Raw genomic sequence first — 21,803 nt, 5'->3', positions numbered from 1 at the left:
TTGAATCTTGGTCTGTTAGTAGGGTAAGTGAATCGGAGGTATGCTCCTTTGTAACAGACTATCCAAAAGTGACGAAAAGCTCCGTTCCGTTTCTTAAAAGTCTTGGCGTTTAGTGTGAAATAAATGCCAATTTTTTCATTCGATTCTTATTGGCCCAATTGCTCCCGGCCAGGTGTGAAAATATTTTCATTTTTTTTGGTCGTTCTGTTGTCGACGCGGGCCTAAGAGAACGCGAAGCGTCCTCTGGGGGTTGGGCCGCGTAGCGGCCAGGGGGCATAGCCCCCTAGTTAGGTCTATTGGGTCAGTAAACAATGAATCAAAGCACACAAATCATTTTATAATTCAAAATTATATATTTAGTATTCATTCATGTTCTGTACATGCACATTCCAATAATTTAATCCACATCGAGTGTAAGTATCTGACAATCAAACGGCTTGTTGCCCATCAATTATTTTGGTACTTACTAGTAACACTAGTAGAACTGATATGCAAAAAGAAAACGTCATAGATAGGTTAAATTAAGGGAATGATGAGGGAAGCCTGAATGTTTCACAATTTGTAGAAAAAGGATTTTTTACAAAACAATATTGGAAGAACGAGTATGTCAATGGAGAGGGCTTTCATGTGCTTAACTTACACCGTTTAAAATTAAGAACGGTCATTGACCGTCAGGATTGTTTTTCGGGTTTAAAATTTTCGTTCTTATGTACAAAAATAATACTCAGGTACACAAGGTCGAAAAATACAGGGTTGAGGGGTAGACAGTTTGAGACTACCATCAATGAGAGCATCCGAAAAAAATTTCTTGCATTTTCTTGGCATTTTAAAGGCTCATGTTCGCATGTATATCCCTTATCAAAAAAGGTACACAATTTCTTCGAAATTTTATATAATCTTATAGCCTGGTATGCCACTAGGTAAGTAGGTCAAAAATACCACAAGGGAATGTTACCAGGTACCTAACATATGTGCAAGCACAACAGCACTGGCGTAGATCCAAGATTATGGTCATTCAACAAAAGATATTAACAGTTGAAAATATCTAATCGGCACCTGCAATGAATTGCATACCTTTTTCTATGCAGGTGAGGAGGTACAGACCTACACAGGTAGGTACTGTTTAACATAAGTTAACTGGTAATAAAGTTTGTAAGCATAGTTGCCTCCATTAATCTAAAAGACATTGAACTGAGACAGGATATGTAGGTACCTAGGTAACCTACCTAGGGTACCTAGGTGTATGTAGATTACATTCGAAATCAAATTTTTTATACCCACCGCCTCCTCATTACGTTTATAAAACACAAGTGTGGATTCTTCTAAAACAATTTCACGATGTTCAGTTTGAACCCACTTCCCCTCAAATTAGCGTTTTGTGATGAACTTTGGATGAAAATTTCTGTTGATTTTACGCATTCGATTTTTGAACAATGGAGGTGTTGCATCTGTAAGTAATTTGCGATTTGACTATTCATTCTTATGCAAAAAATCGCGAAGAATACACGACAGTGCCGCTGGTTTTCCCTGAAATCAACTCCCAAGCTCAAAAAATGCTCTTGAAGTAGAGGGTGTAATGGAGGGGATATCCCACGCTATCCTCAGAGTCCATTTCTGCATCAAGACAAACTCTCCATGCAAAGATAGGGAGTATATACATTGCTAGGGCTGCCACTTTCTTTGGGACCTCTAAAACTTAAAACACGGCAACCCTCCTAATAAATTTGCTTCCTATCTTTGCATGGAGAGTTTGTCTTGATGGGGAGGTGGACTCTCAGGATAGAGTGGGATATTCCCGCCATTACGTCCTCAACTTTGAGAGCTTTTTTGAACTTGTGAGTTGATTTCAGGGAAAACTAGCGCCACTATCGTGTTTCTCACGAATTTTTACGTAAGAATAGTCAAATCGCAAATTCCTCACACATGCAGCATCTCCATTGGTAGGTAGTTTTTCGTTTTTATATGTCCTCCTCTTGGAACCTGGTTTTGATTAATCAAAATCAATAATTAAAATCAGCACCCAAACCTCGATAGTTTACCTAAAATCCTTATACACATTATAGACATTATAGGTACATAAATACCGGGTGTTTCAGAGCACTCGTTCACTCTTTTTCTCTCGGAAACGGCCGAGGATTGAACTTCAGGGCAAATAATTTCAGAGGTTAATAAAGCCCGAAGAATCCAAAGAAAATATTTTCAGCCCCCCAAAACCCCATGAGGGGTGGGGAGAACCCCGATTCTCCCATTTTTCTAATAGGAAGGGTATGTTTTGACTTCGGCTTTAAATTCTACGGCCAAAACTAACATATTTTCGTTCCATATTTTTTTCCCTACACCCCCATTTCTTGGAGTTACGGGGCATTTTTTGGGCGAATTTCAATTAGACACTGCCAAGTCGAAAATTTCAAATGGTAAGGGTAGGTATGTGTTTTTTTTTTTTTTAAGAAACAAATAAGAGTTTTAAAAAGAAACTCAGAACTAAAGGACATGATACTGAAGATAGTAAAACAAAAGTATTGATATTAGGCTCTACTGACAATGAGGCAGAAAAAAATGCAGAAATAATAGTAAATGAAACAATCATTTCAACAGGAAAAACATTAAAATATCTTGGTTTCTGGATAGGCCCTGAATTAAACAAGACCTATCATATCTCTGCAACCTGCGCGAAAGTTAAGAGAACAACCGGTTAGGTATTTTAGAAGTCTTTTGCCCAATCATAAAGGACCTGGATTCCTAAAAAGAAAATTGCTAATTCATGTAATAATGTCGATTTTATTTTATGGGATAACGATATGGGCCCCGAAAATTAATAGAAAGAAAAACGTAAACAAGATAACATCGAACTTAAGGCCGTTAAAATTGTCGTTATGTAGCGCTTATACCGCGGTATCAAACTTCGCGATAGATACAATATCCGGGATCCCGCCGACAGACATATTGATCGAGGAAAAGCTAAGAAAAGCTAGAAAGGAAGAAAACGAGGAGATCTTAAACAACACTAGAGATAAATGGAGAGAAGTATGACAACAGCATGAAAGGTTCTCCTGGTTTAAAGGAATGATCGGAAACCTAGATAGATGGCTTGACAGGAAACATGGTAACCCTGATTACTACGTTACCCAGTTTCTGACGGGACATGGATCTTTTAGAAAATATCTATTTACACGTAAAATAATTGTATCTCCCCTGTGTCCAGAGTGTGACACGGTCGACAACCCGGAACATGTCTTTTTTTTTATGTAATAGATTTTGTAAAGAGAGAGAAGAATTGGAAAAAGATGTAAAAGAATAAATTGAAAAGAGTAATATAATGGAACTAATGTTATTAATGTTAAACAACAAAGAAAATTGTTACAAATGTAAAATGTATTTCAAAACAATAATTGATATTAAAATTAAAGATTTTGAAAAAATAAACATGAAGAAAAGTAACAATAAATAAATTCCGATGTAGTGTCAGAGGACGGTGCCGGAGTGTCGACCTCACGAGTGAGTAGTGTTAGCCGGTGAGTTAATCGCGAACCCTTCTCTAAATTTAGTAGAGCCAGTCCGGCATAATGGACCAGTAGACAAGGCTCAAATTTCTGCATTCTGATACACGTTTCATAATCAAAATTTCACGCAAAATACGATGCGCACATCGAAAATTACCGAAATCAACCCGTTATGAAGATATTTAATGATTCTTGATGCGTGAATTCAAACCACCCGCTCATGAAAACTCAATGCTCTACGTGACTCACATCGCGCGCTAAACGTTATCATGACAGTCTCTGCGATATAAAAATCTGGCAACCTTAATCTTGACGCTTTAGCTCAGCTATTGCAAGTTGTTCATAGTTTGAACAGTACATTGTGGGAAATGAACATCGCTTGATTGAGAAGCTTGCTGAAACCGTTGTAGTGCACGATTTGACTCACGTAGAGCTTTGAGTTTCTTGTGAGCGGGCAGTTCAAACTCCTCGTAACCAATGTGAAATATAAACGTTAATATCTTTGTTAGGAGTTGATTTCGGTAATTTTCGTTACGCAAATCGTGTTCTACGTGAAATTCTGGTCAAGAAACATGTATTGGAATGCTTAAATTCGTACCTTGTCTATTGGTCCATTGTAGAGCAGAGGATTTTGCTAGATTTCTTGGTTTTTGTAAGTGAGGTGTCTTTGTAAAGTAGTTTTCCATCTTTTACTTGTTATTATTCATTAATTTGTTACTCATTTGCAAATGCTGGGGGATCAGGATTCGGAATCCGAAGCGATACGATATGAGCGAGCTCATTTTGGTACACTCGTGGAGGTTAAAGACACCCCCCCTCCCCAAAAGGGTATGTTTTGACTTCAGAATTGGATTCGACGCAAAAAGTTACGTAGAATTGTGATGACGTATGACCCATATGCCCCAAAATTTTTTGGCCCCTTTGTTTCTCCAAAAATACACAGCTCCTTATGGGGAAATTGGGTTCTAAAGTAATTTGAAGCAAATAGTTCATGCGCCATTGCGAGTCTACGTAACTTTTCACGTAGAATCCAAATCTGAAGTCAAGACATACTTTTGCCGTTTGAAATTTTCGACTTCCGGCTCTACTTAAGCCGCAAAATTTTCGGGAGATCGCGGCCCCCAGAATTTTGGATCAATAGGGGTCACGTGCCATATCAATAAAAATTGGGTCAATTTATACGAGGCGCTTTGTGCCGGCATATGGGGGGGGGGGGGGGGCGGCTTCGTTGTGTGGTACGAAGACCGCACATAAACTTTCTCGCTCAAGCCGGCTCTCCGCGCCGGCCTCGCAAAAGGTGTCAAAGTTAACATGAAGGCACAGCTTTAACATGAAATCTTTAATTGAACTAGGTGCTGACCTATTTTTAATTGCCACAACTAGTTTCAAACTGAAATTAATATAAAAAAAAAGAGTTTTGTGAGTTACTTAGACCACGAATCATGATGCGGGATTTATAGGACCGGTATAATTTTAGGCGTAACTTAGGGACTCGAATTCTCGTCAGTTCGACGTGCAAGCGTGTCCATTCGGCCATTCGGCAACAAGGTGGATGTATCAAGTGCGTTGAAATTAGCAATATACAAGGTTCTCCGTCTGGGACCTCTACCAGCTTGAAATGATTCACCACTATACCCATCCGCCGCGGGAGAGCGGTGTCGCGCCAGAGTCTCACAGCCTTTCTAACTTGTCACTAACCTCACTTGTCACATCTCCCGTGTGTGGTAATTTGGTAAATAAAATAGTTGCTTCATGCTTCGTGTGATCATTGTAATCAAGGAATCAATCATGTTCGTGCAGTATTATTATATTTGTGTTCAGTACCTCGTAAAAAGAAACCGCGAAGGATGGAATCTGCCGGGACGCTTGAGTTCATGAACGAAATACATATTAGCTCCCAATAAAGATCTAAGTGTTAGCTTTAGTGTCAGCTTGGATGATTTATAATAATGTAAGTAACTAATTAGTCGTCTAATTTTGCTTGATGTGTACGGAGTAATTTTGGAGATACCTAATACATTTGAAATCCTAGGTTTCAGGCTGCGTATCATCCTCGCACAATTCAATCTCGCACACTTTTTTAGGATTTTATGTATTTCCTTACACAGCTTGGCAACATCGCATTGGAAAATGCATTGAGATGATAGTATCTGATGGTGGACCCCGTTTGAACTGATAACGCTCCTTGATTCCACTCAGTCACCGAAATGTGACACGTCTGAAATGAAGTTAGTGACCTCTTGTCAGCTGACGCGAACAACAAATTACTTCGTCGGTCTGTGATGATTTACGTGATAATCGTGTTTTTGCGATATTTGTGATTTTAAAGTTTTTAGCCTTCAGATTTTAGCGATGAATGAAAATAGTTTTAATAAACTTATAAAAAGTGACAAGCGATATGACAATTTAGCAGTGCCGGACCTAGATATTTGGCGCCCGTTTGCGAGTAAGGACCAGGCGCTCCCCTCACGGAGGTATCAATCCCCCTTTCCCTGAGGTATTGCAGGGGGGGGGGGGGGGTTACCTTGCTCCATCCCTCGAGGGACCGCGGGGGTGTATCCTCCAGAAAATGTCCAAAATGTATAATTCTTCCGTAGAAAGTTGACCCTTTCAGCAAAATATGTTGTAAACATAATTATCAGGTTAAAATGTTTTGGTTGACTATTACGACTTTGCAATCGACAATAAAAATTTTTCTGGTCTAATAAACATTTAACATATTTTTGGTGGGTAATCTATCCTGCGACGGGGTCGGGTGCAATATCGTAAAGGATATTGCCGGGCAGTATAGGTCTCTCAACACTGAGACTTTTAGCATGTTATGCAAGCACCACGCCTCAATTCTCTACACTTGTCACCTCTCATATTACTGTGACATTTGTTCTAAACATTAGCGTACGTGGGTTATTACGTGGGGGAACCTGCCCCCCTACCACTGGGGGTATGGAATACCACTCAGTTCGGGGGGGGGGGGGGTTCAGGGGGGCCCCCCTCGGAAAATGTTTTACTTTTAAAATCTCTTTGGACGCATTTTGATGCTTCCGTGCCGCAGATTTGCCATCAATTTCTGCGAAAAAATTACATTTATTTTTTACTTTTAGCCTAAAATATTTTCGAATTGTTGCATTCAACACAACTGGAACATTTTTGAAATTTCATCTCAATTTTGACGCATTCTGAGGCTTCCATGATGAAAATTTTAGATTATATTAAGTGAATGAACGTTGTGTTTTCATTAAAGACTCTCTAATAAGAGATGATAATCCTCGACGAAAGTTTTTCCCACCATCCAGAATTTCTAAGGGGGGACACTAATACTATTTTCAATTCTAGGAGGGGGTGGGCCCCTTTCTTTCGTACGCCCATGGTCCTGGAAGTTGCATTTTCCTATAAATGGAAGTTACGCCGGCGGCAGTGCCCGTTCACTTATTATTGCGTGAAACATATTGAACATCGTGCGCCGCATCAAATTCGCTAGGCTGTCCGCGGAGCTGCGATCTAGCAACGTAGACTGAAGGGGCGACCTATGGGGAGGCGGCCGGCGTCCCCTAATTCTTGGAAAATGTGGTATAAGTGGGGGGGCGCGCTCAGCGCCTGCTTAAAACAGTGCATAGTTCAAGGCGCCCCCTTACTACATGGGCACTCTTGTATTTCCGTATAGCCGCAAATGCAGGGTCAAGGGGCGCTTGAACGTCTAAAGATCAGGTGGAGTTTATGTCCTGAAAATTTACTTTTAGACGACAATTTAATTCTCTCTATATTTTGTCTATGGTATGTTTTTAAGCCCCCCCCCCCCTTTTCTCGCGAACTCTTTTCACTTTCCTTTCCTACTTTTTCCTTCCATTTCCCCCTATTCCTCCTTGCCTTCACTGCTCAACCTTTTTTCCTTTGCCTTTGTTCCCTTTTCCTTTTTTTCCATTCTCTTTCTTCCCTTTTTTCCCTCTTCTTCTTTCGTGGCGCCCCCCAAATGCTGGCGGCCGTGTGCGCCACACGCCCTTTGTTCGGGCCTGCAATTCAGAATACAAGAGCACAAATTTTTACAAATTTCGCGGACAAAGAAAGAGTATACCTAGTTTCGAACTAGTTGCACATAATGCTGTTAAAAAAACATTTCCAGGAATAATTTTGAGCGCTCGCAAATTTCATTTACACCAAGGTTGGAGGAAGCGTATTCACCTTTCAAAAACCCTACGATGTGCATAATATTACAAAATTGACGATGACAGTGAAATATTTCGAATAAAACTGTGGTTAAAATTATTTTTCTCTTCGTCATATCTAGATCCTGCTGATGCAGCATCTACATTTCAAGAATTGAAAAATATAATACCACCTCCTCTAGGGCGAGTCAAAAAACATCGACTTTCGAATTTCAAAAACGTATAGGGGGGAAAAGTTGCGCCCAGGCATCAATCTTAAGTGTGCCAAAGCGTTCCTCGAAAAAAAAATATCTTGGGGTGCCTCTTCGGCAATTTGTGTCAAAAAATCACGCAATTCAAGCTGTTTTCCCCGATTCCGTCGCACTGTTTAAGCATGATGGAGATTGGCTAGAGCCCTGATTTTTGGAGTATTAACTCACTTCTAGTAGTCATTTAAGGTATGCTAATTAGTTTTTGGATCAACATATTTTTTGTGCCTCCCGCATGCCCTTAAAAATGCAAAAAACGCGATTGCGGCCGAATGCGCATCGTATATTTCAACGATTTCATCGATTTTTTAGGTGATTTTGGCAACCACGCAAAAAGTCAATTTTTGGTTTTTATAAACTATTCATGTAGGTGATTCGGGGAAAATATTGGTTTTTTGGATGCGGGCAGTTTTTCACCCATTTGCAAGCTCACAGTTAGGCCGAATCGTTCGATTTAGTCGAAATCACATAGATTTTCGCCATTTTTTTGCACGCCTTGGCAAGCATGTAAAAAATCGGGCTTTCAATTTTCGTAGACTCTTTTTATAGTAGAATAAGAGGATATAATAATTATTTTGCTCGGGGATGTTTTTGTACCTCCGCGGAGCCCTTACCAAGCCAGAAAAACACGATTTTTAGCGACTTTTCAGCGATTTTTGACGATGTTTTTCAGTGACTTGGCAACCACGCAAAAAATCGACCCTTCAATTTTCAGAGACACTTTTCATTGCAAAATAAGATCCCGTAAAACGTTTTTCGTTTAGGTTATTTTTTGTACCTACTCAGAGGCAAGAAAGACATGACTCTTGACTCCCATTCACTTTAAAAATCTTAAATATTTCAACTCTTTTGTTTACGTATTTGAGCTGTTATTGATACGAGAATTCACAAAAATTAATAATTAAACGTTCATTTACTCAAGGAATGCTTACTTTACTGTATTTCAATTTTAATTTCATTACAAATCATTAAATTTATCATTAATATTCAAGTTCATTACCTCTTATTGGGATGTGCTTGGGCCAGCTCTTGGTTCTTCCAATGGCGGCATGCATGTTTTTCGGGCTATCAACTTTTCTCTCTACTTGCCTAAGAAGTTGAAGAAGGTGATCGACCCAGTAATTCAACGTAATTCATATTTTGCACACCCCGAAAATCTTCTGCTAACAAAACAATGCTGGTTGATGATGATGAACAAATCAGACGAAAGGCAGTGAATCTTATCATTAAAGCAAGAAAAATCCACCCAAAGGACCAGATCCGAAATTTTTCAGTGCCGAAACTTAACTTCAAAGCAGGAGCTTATCATCGGATGATAAATTGGAAAGGAACAAAAGTTACGCCACCTCCCCTTCTGAATCATCTTAGTAATACGGATTTAAGACGGTTGGTGACCTCAGATGAAAGAAGGTATGAGCCTTTCCCCTGTCACACGCAAGCAGTCGAAAGAGGAGTAAAACTAGTCACTGATGCAGCCATCAAAGTTTATGGTGCAGAGGCCAGAGATGGATACATCAGAGCTAAAGTATTTGCTAGAGGTCTGGGGCAATCAACACATAGATCTGCAGAACCAAGAGCTGGCCCAAGCACATCCCAATAAGAGGTAATGAACTTGAATATTAATGATAAATTCAATGATTTGTAATGAAATTAAAATTGAAATACAGTAAAGTAAGCATTCCTTGAGTAAATGAACGTTTAATTATTAATTTTTGTGAATTCTCGTATCAATAACAGCTCAAATACGTAAACAAAAGAGTTGAAATATTTAAGATTTTTAAAGTGAATGGGAGTCAAGAGTCATGTCTTTCTTGCCTCTGAGTAGGTACAAAAAATAACCTAAACGAAAAACGTTTTACGGGATCTTATTTTGCAATGAAAAGTGTCTCTGAAAATTGAAGGGTCGATTTTTTGCGTGGTTGCCAAGTCACTGAAAAACATCGTCAAAAATCGCTGAAAAGTCGCTAAAAATCGTGTTTTTCTGGCTTGGTAAGGGCTCCGCGGAGGTACAAAAACATCCCCGAGCAAAATAATTATTATATCCTCTTATTCTACTATAAAAAGAGTCTACGAAAATTGAAAGCCCGATTTTTTACATGCTTGCCAAGGCGTGCAAAAAAATGGCGAAAATCTATGTGATTTCGACTAAATCGAACGATTCGGCCTAACTGTGAGCTTGCAAATGGGTGAAAAACTGCCCGCATCCAAAAAACCAATATTTTCCCCGAATCACCTACATGAATAGTTTATAAAAACCAAAAATTGACTTTTTGCGTGGTTGCCAAAATCACCTAAAAAATCGATGAAATCGTTGAAATATACGATGCGCATTCGGCCGCAATCGCGTTTTTTGCATTTTTAAGGGCATGCGGGAGGCACAAAAAATATGTTGATCCAAAAACTAATTAGCATACCTTAAATGACTACTAGAAGTGAGTTAATACTCCAAAAATCAGGGCTCTAGCCAATCTCCATCATGCTTAAACAGTGCGACGGAATCGGGGAAAACAGCTTGAATTGCGTGATTTTTTGACACAAATTGCCGAAGAGGCACCCCAAGATATTTTTTTTTCGAGGAACGCTTTGGCACACTTAAGATTGATGCCTGGGCGCAACTTTTCCCCCCTATACGTTTTTGAAATTCGAAAGTCGATGTTTTTTGACTCGCCCTAACCTCCTCCTGACTGCGCAAAATTTACAGCATATGTAGAAAAAAAACTACATTAACACCACATCATTTTTTTCCACCAACTTTATGGGCATGTCCCTTAACTGACATTGAGTTTACTTCAACAAATGGAGTCGAGAGCTTTCATGACAAACATCAGTTGGAATTTCACTACGCTCATCCGAACGTCCATCAACTCTTGAAAACCATTTGAGATAATCAGGGTATGGTATCTCTGAAAATGAAGTTCGCTTTATAGGGAGATTTGTATAAGAAAAGGAAACATCAGGCTGTGCTAGAAGAAAATATCATCTCCATGACGCAAGCTTCCTACACCTACAAATATATAACAACTTTGCAATTCTTGCGAGAAATAGGAGGAGAAACACTTATGCTCAGCTTCAAATACCTAAACAACAGACCCTAATAATATTGACGAAGAAAATGACGATAGCTTGATTTGAAAAATGGCGACTGATGAGTGATACATCGGCGGTGAAACTACCAAACCACGTATCTCGTTTGCGGTGTTTAAAAATCTACGCTCGCATTTTATTTTTTTGAGGTAGACCAAATCAATATCATTCCTTGAAATTTTCACAGAATTTTCTCCGCACGAAGAGGAAAAATCACAGAAATTTTCAAGACTGGACGTTAAGTAGTTTTTCATTTAAAAAATAAAGTATGACAGGAAGTCTGCGACGTCGCAAACCGAGATACGTGGTTTGGTAGTTTCACCGTCGACATATTCTTTTACAGTGTTGCAATTTCATGCACATGCAGAGGATGATAATGCTCGCAAAAAAGCGCGAGGATGAAAGCCTCCCGTTTCACCTGACGCAAAGCACTTGCAATACCCAGGAATGTTCTGTCTCATTTAGCGGAGAGTTGACAGCTTGCTATTGGTCCCTCTTCAATTTTGAGATTAGTTCAAAGATCTTTTAGGAACTTATATTAATGACCCAGGTGCCAACTTTCAAAGAATTAAAGGCCTTCCTACAAAATCTACAGCTGTTCTCAGTGAGCTCTTTGTGTGATCTCGCGGAACAAAGTGCCCTCGCTATATGACCCGTATCCCTTCAATTCTAAGTTTAGTCCAAAGATCTTTTAGGAACTTAAATTAATGACCCATGTGGTACTTTTTGCCAAATTTCAAATAATTAAAGGCATTTTTTCAAAATCTATAGTCGGTCAAAGTGAGCTCTCCGTGTGAATATGATAAAAATCATGTTTTGGCCCTAGCCTCCCCAAATTTTGGAGTGCCCCAAAATCACTTGACGTGCATGAGGGGACCATAGATATGTTTTTCCATGCAAATTTTGAATGAATTGAACCGATAGATTCTGAGATATACGGCTGTTTACAGATTTGGAGGACCGCCGAAAGGACGTGCACATATTTTTTCAAGAATGGTTATTTTGACTCTAGGCACCTTCAGACACTTAGAAATTATAAATTTCAACTTTTTCTTTTTTCCTTCTTGGACGATGACTATACTTCCTCTACCCATAAGGGAAGCGAGAAAGTAAAAAGGTATTGACCTCTTCTCCGAAGATACTTTTAGATTTGAAAATCGGATAATTTTAACGCCAACAGTGTCTACTTGAAATTGGCCCAAAAAGTGCCTCAAAATGCCCGATAACTCCAAAAAATGAGGGTTTAGGGAAAAATAGCATAGAACAAAAAGTTCTTACTTGTGGTCATATAGACTTTAAATCCGAAGTAAAAACATACCCTTTCTACTTGAAAAATGCGAGAAACGGGTGGCACCAGTACCCCCCCCCCCCTCCCTGAACCCCCTCCCATGGGGTTTTGGGGGGCTGAAAGTATTTTCATTGAATTCTTCGGGGTTGAGTAAGCCCTGGAGGTATTTGCCCTGAAGTTCAATTCGCGGCCGTTTCTGAGAAAAAGATAGTGGAAGGGTGCTCTGAAACACCCGGTATAATCACAAAAATTTCCAACTCAGAACCGGTTGGTTTATTCTGTTGATAATTTTTCTAAAGAGGAAGGAAATGTTTGAAGACCATACTTTTCCCAGCTGAGAAACTGCCGTGATATTATCGTCTTGGGGCATTTTTAATTCTATTACGAGGCCATCAAATTTTAGGTATTCGTTGATATTTTGAATGAGTTCTGGGTTTGGCAACACCTCGGGTTGTTTCACAACACGTTTAAATGAAAACTGTTCGTAAGTATTTTGAGGGACATTACATTTCCTCTTGGTGCTTAATACCGTATAGATCATGCAATACTTCTGAAGCATACATGTATTCTGTGACTAATGAAACAAGTTCCTTCTTTATTTTTCCTCTTTTTTAAGTTTGGAGTTATAATTACCCAAGTTCACATTGTCGATTAGGGGCTCGTAAAGAAGGCATAAGGTTGGAAATAAAAGCTGAAAGAGATGGAGGAAAGCGAGAGAGAGAGAGGGAGAGAGGGATGGGGAGAGATGGGTGAGAGAGAGGGAGGGGGAGAGGGAGGGGGAGAGAGAGGAATAAGGGGAGGAAGAGAAAAGTGCACACCTCTACTCGTGTTTTATTTTTATGTAATTTGTTTTAGATATTGAACAACAATATTTCTTGTTGACATCGTCAGAGATTTGTCCTTATTCTTTTCAGATTTATTCACAAAGATCTAAACGGGGACACGGACCTTTTATGTTTTTTTTTTTTTTTTTTTTTTTTTGGTTGTCTTTTTGAGAGCAAAGAAAATATTATCTCCGACCTAGGAGAGGAAACATGTTCCGATGAATGCACTTATTCAGTGATATCTTTGCAAATAATTTCACTGCAAGTATAATTTTTTTGTAAAATTGCCCCCTTTTCTCTTGAACCGATGCACTTCCTTATCCACGACGCGTTTTTACAGGGGAAAAAACAGTTTTTGTATCGAAACGGTTACTCGGTTATGGTCCAATCGGTTTAAAATTTTACAGTTTTTCTCTTTCTTTTTGTAACGGCACCTATTGGAGACCGGAAAACTGTACTTTTCCAACTTTTTTCAGCAAACAAATAAGCCGCACTCTAACGGGCCCTTCTACGATTGGTTTATTGTTGATCTTAGGGATCGCGACTCAATGGAGACAGTTTCTGCTGAATTAAATACGTCTATAAGTTGCTTGACTGCTTCTGAAATGAACGAAAATGGCGGTTTCTCAACGCAAAATTACCTACTTCTGTACCCAAGTACAGTGTCGGTCGGGCTCGGAAATTTTTGGGGTGCTGATACGTTTTCGGGGCCTATTCTCTCGGGTGGGACGCCCTCTAATTAACCTAAAATCCTCCTTTATGTGCGTGGGTTTTTCAAGTTTTGGGAGTCTCTAAAAGAAACTTGACGGAGCCCCCTGAGCCACTCGTCAGAAGTTTTTGGGTACTGAAGCACTCTGGCACTCCTAACCAGACCGCCCCTGTCCAGATATTTGTATCTCATATCACCTGAAGATGCAAATGAAGAAAAGAATTTAAAGGCTCCATTTTTTTCGCGCCTGTTCTTGCATTAGCGAGGACGGAAAAATTTACTTATTCCCTCCGATCTCCCGAATATATAGATGGAAGAGGGGGTTAGCTCTCTCCGTCCACGTGAAGACTCAATCCTGCGACAGGATTCTGCTTTTCTATGAGAATTGGGAATTTTTCTTAAATTTCTTGAGGTTTAAACGTCAAGCCGAAGGGGTTTAACACGTGCTCTTTTAGTACAACTTTTTACAAGAGGCGCTCAAGTTCCTCGCTTTCCTGACTAGAACAGTCATCCTCTTCTTCCTCTTCTTGACACCGGCGGCACGGCAAGACGCTCGTTTCGTCGCCTGACCAGTGCTCCAGCTCCTCCTTGTGATGCTCCAGAGCCTGCAAGGATGAAAATAGCGTGTCGCAGCAAGAGCATCTGCAAAAAGGACAAGAAAACAAATAAATGTAGCCTCTCTGAAAATCTAAATAAGCCCCCCCCCCCCCCCCCCCCCAAATACCAGGAAATGTTGTGGAAAGTAGCGGTATTGCCATGTAATAATGTAATAACGTTTATATTGCACCCTTTACAAAATTGAAAAGCAATACTTCTGCAAAATTTCATTACCTACATCGTCGTTACAACACTTAAATAAAAAAACTTCACTTTGGTACACACAGGGGCTGTATTTTGATTGTTTATCTTTGGGATTTGCTGTATGGCAATATTGCTGATGCATGTGTAGCTGCTGTTCAATATAAACAGGATATTGATATGCTGAACAGCAGAGAACATGTGTGAACTCATAATTACAAGCCTGCAGTAACATCAATTCAACAAGAAAACGCAAAAAATTGGATGACATTTTAGCTCCTTTGCCCCACTCCTCTCGTAACTTGGAAACGGTTCCTATACTCATCTTAAATTTTTTCTCAGAGCTTTGAGTCATTATTAGTTTCCCTTTAAACCTCATTTCGATGACCGAATTGGCTACTCAAAAAGCAGGACATTTTTTGGAGGGTTCTGTGAGAAATTTGTGCAATTATCGGCTCACAGGAAATTCAGTCATTTTGAACTTTAACCGGCGGCCATTTTGGAAAATTCGGTTTTTTGGAAAATCTAACGTCAAATTCGTTATTCTCGTCTCAAAAAACGACTAGGTACCGATTTTCACACAAATCCATCGACAAATAACCGGTGTGAATTTTCGGCTATTTTGAACTTTAACCGGCCGCCATTTTGAAACGGTTTGAGATATTGACTTCGAGTTTGCGCAAAAAGTTTTCTTTTTTTATGCTCTTTCGAACGAGCTATCACAAAGGGGGTCTTCCCATTTGAAAATTAAAAGTTGGGATCGGTTTCCCCCTCTGAAAATTTTAGGAGGGCCAAAAAGTAGCTCCCTTTGACCTAAGAACATCCCCCAAGTTTCAAATCTTTACCTCAATTAGGAAAAAAGTTAGAGGGGGTTGAAGGGACTTTGGGATCACCCTGTATTTCTTAGACTCTGTTAAATGTTCAATTGCCTTTGATTAAAACGGTATGCGGTGGCGATTGCGGACTTGAGTACCTGTATAGCGAGAGTATAGACAGATGTGAAACTCCGAAAATCCATCAGGCCTTCACCGATGCCTCCACGAATAAAGTTAGGGCCCAGAAATGCAGCCAACCTAAGAATTTCAATTATCCAGAGCGATTAATAATACAATTGTTACGAACCATCGTTTATATAGCACGTATTTGACTTAGTTTTTGCATAAATTTACTCATTTTTGTGGAAGAACGCTTATTTATGTACTTTCTTAGCCATCATCGTTAGAATTGGAATCTAAAGACTGGCAGTGAAATTTTGTGCGTTAGAAGTTGGTTAGAAGGGTGGCTGCACTTTTGGGGCCCTAAGCCCTCCATGAAGCAATCTGTCCATACTCTCGCTATACAGGTACTCTATTGCGGACGTGGCGTTTGCGGATTCTCATATTTTGATGGTGGCGATTGCGGAGAGGGGGAACAGGGCCGGTAGAGTTTGCGAATCAGAGGATTTCGGCGGTGATGATTGCGGACGGGTAGGCACTTACATATGTATGCTGCCCCCCTCCCCTGCGCTGTATATTAAAGAAAAAAATTACCGGAGGGACTCTGGATTCCTGTCCGTGGATGTAGAATGAAAAACTAATTAATATTAAACATTAGTTTTATAACAGTATAAAAACATAGTATGTAGTACTAGATTTTTTATTTACAGTGAATTTTTAAGGCATACCAGGAATAAATAAACTGAAAAATTGTAAGTTTCAATCCATTTTCAGGATTAAAAACATGTTGCGGAGTCTAGTCCAAAACTACTGAAAGTCAAAAAAATTTAATATGAAAAATGAAAACACATAGGTACATAGGTACACATGGGAACGTTCTTTGTTTGAAATTACATATATCGACTAGAATCCGCAACATGTTTTTAATCCTAAAAATGGACTGAAACTTACAATTGTTCAGTTTTTTTTTTATTTCTGGTATGCCTTAAAAATTTACTGTAAATAAAAAATCCATGTATACTTCATATGCTTTTATACTATTATAAGACTTATGTTTAATATTGATATGTTTTTCATTCTACATCCACGGAAAGAAATCCTGAGTCTCTCCGGTAATATTTTTGTTAATATACAGCGCAGGGGTGGGGGGCAGCATATGTAAGTGCCTACCCCTCCGTCCGCAATCGCCACCGCCGAAATTCTCTAATCCGCAAACTCCACCGGCCCTGTTCCCCCTTTCCGCAATCGCCACCGTCAAAATACGAGAATCCGCAAACGCCACCGGATTCTTAGAATCCGCAATCGCCACGTCCGCAATCGCCACCGCACCGATTAGAACACATGTACAGCTTAGATTTTAGATTTATATGTGTACGATGAAAAAATCAGCAAGGTCAGGTTTGTTTAGCTCGTCTTACCTACCCCGTCGCAGGATAGATTGTCCGCTAAAAATATTATACAAGTTTATTATACCAGAAAAATTATGTTGTCGATTGCAAAGTCGCAATAGTCATCCAAAACATTTTAAGCTGATAATTATGGTTGCCACATATTTAGCTGAGAGGGTGAACTTTCTACGGAAGAAGTGTACATTTTGGAAAGAGGTTGTCCCATTTTCCATAGGAAATGGTCTCAAGAGCTTTTCCATCCATACTTTCAGGAATCATAACGTATCATCGGAGAGGCCTAAATCCGGTGTCATTTTCCGTCTAATCCTCCAGGGGGAGGGGGGGAGGGGGTCAAAGGTCAAACGCTCTGACCGCCATAACTTTTGAACGGATCATCGGATCAACTTGATCTTGGGCTCAAATAAAAACTCTTGACGAGACCTTTCATTTGATGTATAGTATTGTCTGTTTTAGGTAATTTTTTATGTAAAAAAAAATTATTGTTTGTTTTTTCAAGCGCAAAAAATTCAGTTTTTGGGGGTTTTCATAATTCGGAACGCATGAATCATTATAAAAACCAGTTTAAATAAAAGCCCTTGTTCAAGCTTTAAAACGAGCTGTCGTTGAACCTGGGGAAATGAATAGTTCAAAAGTTATGACCGTTCAAAGTTGGCGTGGCGCGCTATTTTCGAAGCGCGCGGAGTGTATACTCGCGTGCCACCCCTCCCTACCTTTTCCCGTGGTGCCCACTTCAGCTGATAACGGATATAGAAAGGTCCAAAGCTCCTTCCACCTAAAGAATAACCAATCATTGGTGCAAAATTACTTTCATTTCTAACGAAAAAAAGAAATAAAAATAAATTAAATGCTAATAAACGACAAGACGCTGACATTCATTATTAGTTCGCCCCAACCCCCCCCCCCTCCATGATTTAATATTTAATAGCCAAATCAAGCCTCTTTTACTGCAAAATACACTCAAAAGCTTTAGATAATATTCATAGGCTCTAGTACGCAACTAGCCGACCAGCACTTGAAACTCACATTTAATACTGAATATCTCTCCCTCACCTCTCTCCGATCTATTCCCTCTCATCAAGATTTACCTGCACGGGAATAATCAGATACCGCAATGATGGGAGGCTTGATTTGGCTATTAACTATTAAATCATGGAGGGGGGGAGGGGCGAACAAATAATGAATGCCAGCGTCTTGTCGTTTATTAGCATTTAATTTATTTTTATTTCTTTTTTTCGTTAGAAATGAAAGTAATTTTGCACCAATGATTGGTTATTCTTTAGGTGGAAGGAGCTTTGGACCTTTCTATATCCGTTATCAGCTGAAGTGGGCACCACGGGAAAAGGTAGGGAGGGGTGGCACGCGAGTATACACTCCGCGCGCTTCGAAAATAGCGCGCCACGCCAACTTTGAACGGTCATAACTTTTGAACTATTCATTTCCCCAGGTTCAACGACAGCTCGTTTTAAAGCTTGAACAAGGGATTTTATTTAAACTGGTTTTTGTAATGATTTATGCGTTCCAAATTATGAAAAACCCCCAAAAACTGAATTTTTTGGGCTTGAAAAATCAAACAATGATTTTTTTTACACTAAAAAATTACCCAAAACAGACAATACTATACATCAAATGAAAGGTCTCGTCAAGAGTTTTTATTTGAGCCCAAGATCAAGTTGATCCGATGATCCGTTCAAAAGTTATGGCGGTCAGAGCGTTTGACCTTTGACCCCCTCCCCCCCTCCCCCTGGAGGGTTAGACGGAAAATGACACCGGATTTAGGCCTCTCCGATGATACGTTATGATTCCTGAAAGTATGGATGGAGAAGCTCTTGAGACCATTTCCTATGGAAAATGGGACAACCTCTTTCTGGAGGATACACCCCCGTGGTCCCTGACGGGAGGGAGCAAGGTAACGCCCCCCCCCCTTGCAATCCCTCAAGGAAAGGGGACACCTGGTCCTTACTCGCACTCGGGCGCCAAATATCTAGGTCCGGCACTGCGTCTTATGTATAATTTCCAGTATAATTTAACTTTATTGCTTGTGTTCACTTTGTGCCCCTAGAAAAAGGGGTGGAATTCAGGCTTAAAAAGCTAATAGGTTTTACAGGTCGCACATAGGTAACTACAATTTTTTGCGACTGGAGTCGAACATTTGATGAGCTTGACTTTTCTACACTTCTTAAATTTTGACACTCTCTAGAAATTTTTCTGTGACGCAAAGTTTTCCCCAAATGTACCTACATGACGAGCTCAAGTGCTGAACGGTGTTTGAATTTCATCCTACTCGTGCTGCTAAAAAAAGCGACGACACTTGTCGATCGAAGTCCAGAGGATATCAAACATGCTTGTGAAAAAGCTTGCGTCGTGCCGGATGTTCTACCTTTCGCCCCCCGAGACATTGTCAAGGTATATGTACCTATATGCTAGAATTTTGCACGAACAGAATGTCTTGTTGGCTGCATTACAGCTTTGCGCACATTGGCGTATCCAGAAAGTTAACAGTATTATATTAATTCCATTTAAATATATGGAGGATCGGAGAGGCCATCTAGGTGCTTCGACAAGAATAGATTCTTCAACATAGGTTTGAATGCAGAGAAAAAATATCGCTAACTTCCTAGATCCACCTCAATTTGTTCAGTTCATATCACTTCGAATTCAGACTTTGATCAAAGCTCTATCATCATCATTAACTAGTTGGCGATGCCCCCCGGCCGCTACGCAGCCCAACCCCCCGAGGACGCTTCGCCCTCTCTTAGGGCTGCTTCGACAAAAGAACGACCAAAAAATGAAAAGATCTTCATACCCGACTCTCATTTGTCCAATCTACCTCTGGCCAGGAGCGATTGGACCAATAAGAATCAAATTAGAAAACCGTCATTCATTTCAAACTTCAGGCCAATACTGAAACAAACCGAAATGACTGGAACGGAGCGTTTCGTTACTTTTGGATATTCTGTAGTAAAGTTGCATACCTTCGAAACACTTACCTTACCCTACTAACAGACCAAGATTCACAATTTCCCGCTTAGTTCAATTTTCCGGAAAATTTAAAATTCCCGCCGATTAAAAATAGCGGGAATTTCAAATTTTACCCCTTTTCTAAGCTCACGGTATACTCTATTATAAAAATCCGGGTCACATTTCTAAAATCTAATTACAGCGGGCTCATCTAGGGACTATTTTATAGTCCTTCCTAGGAAAACCCATGATTTAGCCGGAAATGTCATTAAAACAATTGATTCCGTTTGAAGCATCAATTGTACACTGGGGGAAAGCTATTTAAAAATAATAATTGTAAATGGACACAGATGCTACAGAAAGGGAAAAAGGAAAGGGAAAGGAAATGAAATGAGGATATGATTACTAATATGCAATCAGAGAGAATAAAACAAAAACATCAGAGAAATTTATATGCGATGAAAGTGTAAGTGGGCACGAGTGGGTTCATTGCGATTCGGAACTCGAACTATACTATCGTTAAGCAGTTTTTAGACCCCTACGCCACCGATAATCTTCTTAAGAGGTAAAGATGAACTTTCGCTACTTCAGCAAGTCAAATCGCGGAAGGAGATCCATGGATTGTCTTTTTCCGCCACCCGATGGGATGACGTCCCAGTCAAATGCGTTTTTGAAGAAATGATCGATCCCCATCATCGCTTCATCTCCACACATCTATTCATGTGCAAATGATGGCATGCTCCGGCAACAAGGTTCTGTGACGAAATCATTTTTGCCTCTAGAGTCTCCAAAATGTATACATATTAGTGATCAAAAGTCCAATCACTGAGAAAAATGGCTCGCGGAGCGAGCCGAATGTCACTCGCGTAGCGAGTGATCGGGGGTCCAAGGGGCGCAGCCCCTTGGCTGGCCGGGACGGACGCGCAAAGCGCGTTCAGAACGGCTATACATTTGATATAAACTTCGAAGGATTCAGACTTTCAGTCGATTCCACCTTTTTCTATTTCACTCGAGACGTTGCCAGATTGCGCGATACAAGAAACTTATCTCGCAACAGTAGAGTCCGAGAGGGACGAGAGGCTGCCTTCCTGGGAAAACCCATGATATAGCCGGAAATGTCATTAAAACAAATTGGTTCCGTTTGAAGCATCAATTGAGATGTTGCATGTGTGAGGGATTTGCGATTTGACCATTGATTCTTATGTAAAAGTTCGGGAGAAACACGATGGTGCCACTGGTTTTCTCTGAAATCATCTCCCAAGCTCAAAATAAGCTCTAAATCTAAAATACCTTCACCTAAATCAACTTTATCTTTCAGGAGTTCGACAAAATTTTTTCTTTCTTCGCTTAAATTATTAGGTAGCACTTTTCATTAAGAATCTGATAAGATTTTGCTTGGGGCAGATCAAAAAACTTAAACTCGTTCGAATGGCTTTCTACATTCACAATACACGGTGTCGACAAAGTGCGTCGTTGACCTCGCAGTGTTGGATCGTATGAATTCTCTTGTTGTGCTTCTTGCCTGTTTTGAAATCTCTGTAAATGAAAACTAAAGGGGTTGATATGTGCGAGTTAATGACGCGCCTTATCAACACATTGTGTTGGAGTTCACTGCTTGTTTTTTCTCTATGGTGGCGGAGCAACCGCCGCGCCGCACACTGTGGTATTGGACCTGAAAAGCTGGCCAAAACTATTTATCACCAGATATCGCCGAGTTTTAAAAATATTTTACAATCAGTACTTCTTCTTAAGTGATAATATGCACAATTTAACCACCTAACACATCATATGACAATTTGCGGAGAGTCCAAAGAGGGTGCAAGAAGCCCTCCAAAAAGCCTTTAACAGGACGCAAATTATCTAACTAAAGCGGTGCATTTAGACGAGTTT

At 40.0% G+C, this 21,803-nt stretch overlaps 2 protein-coding genes across 3 annotated transcripts in view; one reads left to right on the top strand and one right to left on the bottom strand.

The window, feature by feature from the left end:
• Positions 1-3,219: 3,219 nt before the first annotated feature.
• LOC109039580 (protein D1) overlaps positions 3,220-21,803 on the top strand; it is a 35,408-nt gene continuing 16,824 nt past the window's right edge. Inside the window, exons 1-2 of one of the 2 annotated variants that reach the window (XR_002009729.2) lie at positions 3,220-5,775; positions 19,015-19,358. Coding sequence is in view for 1 of the 2 variants with exons in the window: in XM_019055118.2 (XP_018910663.1) it covers positions 19,194-19,358 (165 nt within the window). In the remaining variant the exon portion in view is untranslated. The remainder of the gene's footprint in view (positions 5,776-19,014; positions 19,359-21,803) is intronic. The other variant, XM_019055118.2, reaches the window with a different exon arrangement.
• The window catches only part of LOC109039624 (uncharacterized), a 257,088-nt gene continuing 248,514 nt past the window's right edge, over positions 13,230-21,803 (bottom strand). Inside the window, exon 4 of the mRNA XM_072296642.1 lies at positions 13,230-14,455. Within this exon, the coding sequence (XP_072152743.1) occupies positions 14,278-14,455 (178 nt within the window). The 3' untranslated portion in view covers positions 13,230-14,277. The remainder of the gene's footprint in view (positions 14,456-21,803) is intronic.

The sequence above is a fragment of the Bemisia tabaci genome, chromosome 1, assembly GCF_918797505.1.
Source record: "Bemisia tabaci chromosome 1, PGI_BMITA_v3".
Taxonomy (NCBI): Eukaryota; Metazoa; Arthropoda; class Insecta; order Hemiptera; family Aleyrodidae; genus Bemisia; species Bemisia tabaci.
This window is presented reverse-complemented; position numbering and strand designations above follow the sequence as displayed.